Genomic DNA, 6659 nt, shown 5'->3' on the forward strand with positions numbered 1-6659 from the left:
GGAGAGATGAGTGGAACAGAATATGAAACCTGGAAATGGGTTCAAATGCTTAGAAGAATTCATACAGGATAAAGATCGTATTTTATTTTTAATCAGTGGGAAGAGACATTCATTTAAAGACATTGGAATAAGTGGATGGCCATTCAAGAAGCAAGTAAATTTAGATCCACACTTCACATCCACTTTGAACAAGGAGGGCCAAGGATTTAAATAAAATAAAATCTTCCAAATACTAAAAGGAACATCACACACAGAGCACAAATGGGAGAAAGAAGGAAAGGGAATTGAAACGTGTGAGCAGAGTGGCATGGGACAAGCCGGGAACAAGCTTGCTGTGGGGAAAATCTTTTTTAAAACCCCAGTAGGCCTACTGCACCATCTCTTTTCTTAAGCTATATTTTAGGAAGTACTGTCTTGATGTAAAGAAGCATTTATCTTCTATTCCTAATAGCCACAGAGATCGATAAATTTGTCTTAAAATATGTGAAAAGTTTGTTGCTTTTCTGTTAAATGCAAGTTAAATGTAATAGTTTTATTACAAGTAATTGTGTTCTATGATAGCTTTTAAATAAAAATTTCATTTTTATTAGCTATGCACCGACAATTGATGCTTCCCTAACATTTAAAATATTTATTTCTGGATGGTGGGGCTTTTTTGTTTAGTTTAGTTTTTATTTTTCTTTGTGAATTTCTTCACTGCCTTATTCTTATGATAACCTTGGATCATTTTTATAAAAACAATAAAGACGTAATTCAAAATACAAAATACAGAATCCTGTTAAAGAACAAAGCACCAGTATTTAAATCCTTCCACTGTGGATTTTAGTTCGGAATTCATTTCTTACCCTGGCAGCAGACATTAATCTACTGCCTTCTGTGTGGAGCGAGTAGGATGAACAGGCTGGGGCAGTATAGCCCCCATGAGTGGAGGACGTGTTGTACTTTGTCCTGATTCCCAGCTGACCAGGCCAGATTGAGAGCCTTCCAGGTGCACTCAGAGCACTGGAGGGAGGGCTTGCAAGTAGCAGAGGTAGTGTTCTTTTTTTTTTTTTTTTTTTTTAAAGATTTTATTCATTTATTTGACAGACAGAAATCGCAAATAGGCAGAGAGAGAGAGGAGGAAGCAGGCTCCCTGCTGAGCAGAGAGCCCGATGCGGGGCTTGATCCCAGAACCCTGGGATCATGACCTGAGCCGAAGGCAGAGGCTTTAACCCACTGAGCCACCCAGGTGCCCCAGAGAGGTAGTGTTCTTGATGTCTGTGAATGACTAGCACTATTTTATTTCTTCTGCTTTTCCCTAGATGTGGTGTGACTGTGAAACTTGTAGGCAGGGTGTCAATTCACTTAAGCAGAATCTCAGTCTTTATTTACCTTCTCAGGTGCCAGAGGGCCTACTGCATTGCCCTGGACAGTAGCACCCTAGAAAGGTTTGAAAATGGAATGATATTAATTGGGAGATTTTTTTGGATTGACAGCAGAGCAAAAAAATTAAAAAATAAAAAAAGGTCCACACACTTGTACAGCTGGTATTTTAGGACAGTGGTCCAAATGCTCCCATCACACATCCAAGTCAAGATCATAAAACTTCAAATTGGTGAAAGCTATTCTAGAGATGATCATCTTTGTATAAACAAAGAGCATATGAGGGAATGGTTTTCACAGACATTGATCCTGGCCTATTTCTCCCTTGTCTTGCAGGTGTATCATACTTTTTTCTGGCCTCTTGAATGGACAGTGGCCGGCAGAGACAACAATACTTGTTATGCAAAGATAATTTGCAATAAATTCGACAACGTACGTAATACGATTGGATGCTAAAAAGCTGTCATTTTAAACTTCGCTTTTAATTTGGTATTTGGGTTTGAATGATCTCTTTTAAGACTGCTTTCAGGGTGAGGCAGGAATCCTTCAAATTGCTACCCAGTCCATGTGTTTGTGTTTGTGGACGTTGAACACAGGATAGACGGCAAGGGAGGCTAACTAATACCATTTAAAAAAAAAAAAAAAAAAAGAGTCATTGAAAGATGTCTCTTCCCAGAGCTCTCTAACTTAGCTGTTTAGAGCCAGATGGTCTGTGAAAGTTTTGGTCATCAACTGATAAAAGGTAGGGTGCATGTGTGCCTTTTGTAAATTGACAAAATGTGTGTCAAAGCCTTTAGAAAGAGATGCTTGCATGGAGTGAAAACCTGTTAATTAACTGATTCCTAATGAAGGCTTTCATGAAAGAAGAATTGGTGGGGTAGAGAGCCAGTGGGCAGAGGCTCTTGGCCTCCCCCATTCTTGAGGTAAGCATGAAATTGATAATGGACGCCTGCATTATCGGGGTTGAAAGCACAGCTTACTCACGACTTGTTTTGTAAAGAACCCTGAGTGTAGAAAGCAGTGGGACTTGGTTCGCCCCTTTTGAAGAATTGCTATTTCTGGAGTATTGCCCTAGGACTTCCTCCCTTCCTGTGGCTGAATGGCGGAAAGTGTGAACGAGGTCTGCCCTCACACACTGCCTCCGTTTTCATTTGTAAGTGGAGATTTTCGTCAGAGGTCCTTTGTCTCTCCAGGCTGCCCCCCTTGTCCCCCACTTTGCCGCATGATCCCCCATCTCTGACATTCCAGCTCAGGGGCCTTCCATGGGGCCCTGAAAACTCCCACTTTTCATGCACTGCTCCCGTGGCCTCTGAGGGCCGGACCCCTGAAACGCTGCTCCTGGAGCTCTCCTGTGAGCGCCCACCACTAAGTGTGCATGAGGCCGCATGTGTGCTCTTTGTTCTTTCTCTGGAACGTGGGCAGCGGAGCTCTCTCTTCTGCCCTTCTGCCTTCTCTCTCTCACCTGTTGAGCACTTTCACTAGTGAACATCAACGTGGAGACAAGAGTCTGATGAAAAAACACTGGATGGCCTAAAATGCACTGTGTCCTTGGAGACAGACTTTGACTCTTGCTCCCTATCTTGCTGGGTCTGCCCGTTTCCTGCGCCCTGTCCCTCCCTACGTGCAGGCCTGAATGAAAGGCCCGCTCTGGCTGCTCCTAGTTATGTCAGGAGCCCGACAACTTGCTTCCTGGGCCGGAAACCACAGCATTTCCAAACTCTGAATTATCCAAGCCCTAGAATTATTCCAGTATTGGACTTTAATTCAGATTTGTTATGTTGTTGTTTAGCACCATCTCAGCATAATTTGGAAATTTACATCATACTAATGAACTCCTTCATGCGGTGGGTAAATTGCTTGTTCTGGTAAATTTGAGTACAAATTAACTCTGGATGTGCATTTGCTGGCTCATTTAGCAGATTCTTACAGTGGTTCAGTTTCATGATAATGTTCTCTGCTCAGTTCAACCTAAGAGCATTTTTTTTGTGGTAGCTGCTGTAAATGTTAACTGCGAAGTTGCAATAAATAGATTCCTATTCTGATCATTAACCTACCAGGCTTCTCTTTCTTATGTTTGCCTATTCAAGGATCGGGTGATAGGATTCCACGTTCTCGGACCAAATGCCGGTGAGATCACCCAAGGGTTTGCGGCCGCAATGAAATGTGGGCTCACAAAGCAGCAACTGGACGACACCATTGGAATTCATCCCACATGTGGTGAGGTACGGAGATGGGGTTGGTTTTTACTGATTTCAGTTGGTATGGTTTGAAAAACTGTTGTAAAGCCCATTGTCAGAAAGATTTTGTATTAGATTGCTTAGTATATTTTAAAGGTTAATCTAGAAGTGATATTCTAAACGTGTTTTCTTAAAGCAATACTGAAATAATGATGGCTAGATATAAATGTCTTTGGTTTTCTTCTTTTCGAATAGGTGTTTACAACCTTGGAAATTACAAAGTCGTCAGGACTAGACATCACGCAGAAAGGCTGCTGAGGCTAGGCCCGCTGCTGTTGTGGTTTTCCTTGTCCTATTCCCCATTTCTCTCAAAAACAAGAATGCCCCTGGGTCAAGTGAGTCGGTGCTTAGGCACCTGCTCCAATGAGTGGGGCACAGTGCTGGACTTCTCTTCCCAGCACAGAGATGAGAAGGACGAGGAGGCAAGACGGCAGTGGATGTTGTGCTCAGCGGGCTTGGCTGGCTGGGAGAGGCACATAGGCTGCCTCCTTGACGTCTTAGCTCGGAACCCATTGTGAGGTGAGCTAAGGCTGATGCTCTTCCATGTCAGACTCGAGCTTCCCTCTGAAGGACCTTGCAAGCACATAACTCACCCAAGTTAATTTTTCTGGTTGCTGGTATTTTTATCCCCATACCTTGTTTCTCTGAAAGTGTTTTCTCAGTGTGGAAACTGACTGTAAAGTGGCGAGTCTCCAGTATGTGGGCCTGGAATTCTGTGTGGTCACTGATGAGTGGTGTCCCAGAAGTGCCTTCGAGTAGCTGGCTGTGACATGTGGGTGCCTTAGCAGGAAGTTGGGCACACCAGGTAGAGAGTCAGCTGTATACACCGTACCCACCATCAGACTCCCGCCTCGTGCCTCACCCTCTCTGGGTTCCCAGTGGCAACCATCTTGGAGTCCTCTCTTATTAGTGTCTCATGTCAGACATGCTTGAATGTCTTCTCTATGTTGATCTTAAGAGTAATATTAAAAAGTTTTTAATGCTGTATTATGTGAGATCTAATTAATTTAAAACTTTAAAATGATTCAAATCCATATCTATTGAATTACAGTCAAGTTCAGTAAATGGACAAGTGATGGGAGATTCTTTTTGAATCTGCACACCTGTCAGCATCTAAAAGGCCCTTGAAGTGGGGGTCTACCCAAGGTCCTTCTGGAAAATCTGTTGTTTTCTTGAGAAGTGCACCACAGAGCGGCCAAGGCCAGGAAGGCAGCCTGTGCTCTCTTGAACAGGACATTAACCATGAACCTACTGTCGTAAGATTGGATAGTTCTGTGGTCAGGATTTCTAGCCGTAGGTTTCAAATGAAAGATTCAAAGCCATTCAGCAGTTGGGGAACACCAGTGGAGCCTTGGAACACCTAGACGAGCCTTTGCTCCCCCTCTCTGGAGACAGGGAATGGAGCAGGGCTAGAGTGGGGATGGGGACCCAACAACCTGATAGAGGATCTGGTTATTGAGTTGCCTGTTTACTGGGGAGAGAAACATACAAATATAACTATGAAAAGTAAGGCTGGTTGTAGCAATTACTACCACCCACCTAGAGACAGCCAGGTAAAACAGGAGGATGCTGTTAACTTCCACTGGGTATGGGGTGAAGGGTAGTTGATTGATCAGAGTTTAATGAAAGCATCTGTATTTGAACTGAACCATGAGGGATGAATAGGATTTCAAGGATTTAAAGCAATCTGGAGAGATTCTGAATGATGCTTTTGAAGGGTTCAGCTGTAATTCTAGATAAAATAATTTAAAAAAACCCTTTTTGTTACTATATTGCTGAGCACCACATACATAGAAACAACCAAGCATTTGCAGGACCCCAGATGAAGTGAAACCAGGAAGCCTGAGAGTGGGTTCTATTTGCACTCAGCATAATGCAGAAAACCTTAAAGTCCAGGTGTGCCCAGGTGAAGTTTCAAACGGACAGCCTTTGTGTGAAGCTGGGACCCCAGTGGGCTGTACCACCAGTGGGAGGATGAGCGAAAAACATACCCTGCTTCCCAGAAAGAAGTAGCAAGGAAATTTAGCTATGTTCTTAAGAGGAAGGAAGTAATCCACCCAAAGAATTTTAACCACTGTCTGAGTAGCAGGCTATTGGGAAGGCTAGTTATCTTCCCTTTGCAAGGAGGAGATTGGACTTAGATGAAAACCTATCTGTAGTTGGCTCCCCACCACACTCCTTCCCCATTTTATCTCTTTGCTCTCGTCTCCTCTACTGGGGTAAAGGTGGGCCTGAGATAATGGTGACAGATTAGGTTTAACAGAAGATAAAACTTGTATGTACCTAATAACATACAGATGCCTACAGATTTGCAAGGAAAAACAGACATCCTCTATTATGGTAGAGATTTTAATATTCCTCAGTAGTTAGATGAAATACAAGAAAAGTCAGTAAATTCCTGAGCCATCAATTACTGAGCCATCAAAAAGAATGAAATCTTGTCATTTGCAACAACATGGATGGAACTAGAGAGCATTATGCTAAGTGAAATGTCAGAGAAAGACAAATACCATATGATTTCACTCATATGTGAAATTTAAGAAACAAAACAAATGAACATAGGGGAAGGGAAGGAAAAATAAAATAAAATGAAAATGGAGGCAAACTGTAAGAGATTCTAACTCTAGAAAACAAACTGAGGGTTGCTGGAGGGAAGGTGGGTGGAGAGATAGAATACTTGGATGATGGGCATTAAGGGGGCATGTGATGGAATGAGCAGTGGGTATTATATGCAACTGATGAATCACTAAATTCTACCCTTGAAACTAAAAATATAGTATATGTTAACTAAATTGAATTTAAATAACAAATTTTTAAAAGTCAGTAAAAATATAGGATTGAATAATACAATTAACAAGCTCAGTTTAATGAACTCAGAAGAGCATCACTTTCAACATGGAAATTTCCTCATTTCAAGCACATTTGAAATATTTATGAAATTTGCCCAGGGCAGCCTCAACAAATTTCAAAAGACTGATATCACAAAGGGCTGGGAAGAAAGATATCTGCTGTGGGACTAGCTCTAAGAACGTGGGGCCTTAAAATCCATACAGTATGATG

The 6659-nt window shown here is 42.2% G+C and overlaps 1 protein-coding gene across 1 annotated transcript in view; it reads left to right on the plus strand.

The window, feature by feature from the left end:
* The window catches only part of TXNRD3 (thioredoxin reductase 3), an 80573-nt gene extending 75987 nt beyond the window's left edge, over window positions 1-4586 (plus strand). The window contains exons 16-18 of the mRNA XM_059388302.1: window positions 1699-1794; window positions 3450-3584; window positions 3795-4586. Coding sequence (XP_059244285.1) covers window positions 1699-1794; window positions 3450-3584; window positions 3795-3857 — 294 coding nt within the window. The 3' untranslated portion in view covers window positions 3858-4586. The remainder of the gene's footprint in view (window positions 1-1698; window positions 1795-3449; window positions 3585-3794) is intronic.
* Window positions 4587-6659: the final 2073 nt, after the last annotated feature.

Source organism: Mustela nigripes, chromosome 2 (assembly GCF_022355385.1).
Source record: "Mustela nigripes isolate SB6536 chromosome 2, MUSNIG.SB6536, whole genome shotgun sequence".
Lineage (NCBI taxonomy): Eukaryota > Metazoa > Chordata > Mammalia > Carnivora > Mustelidae > Mustela > Mustela nigripes.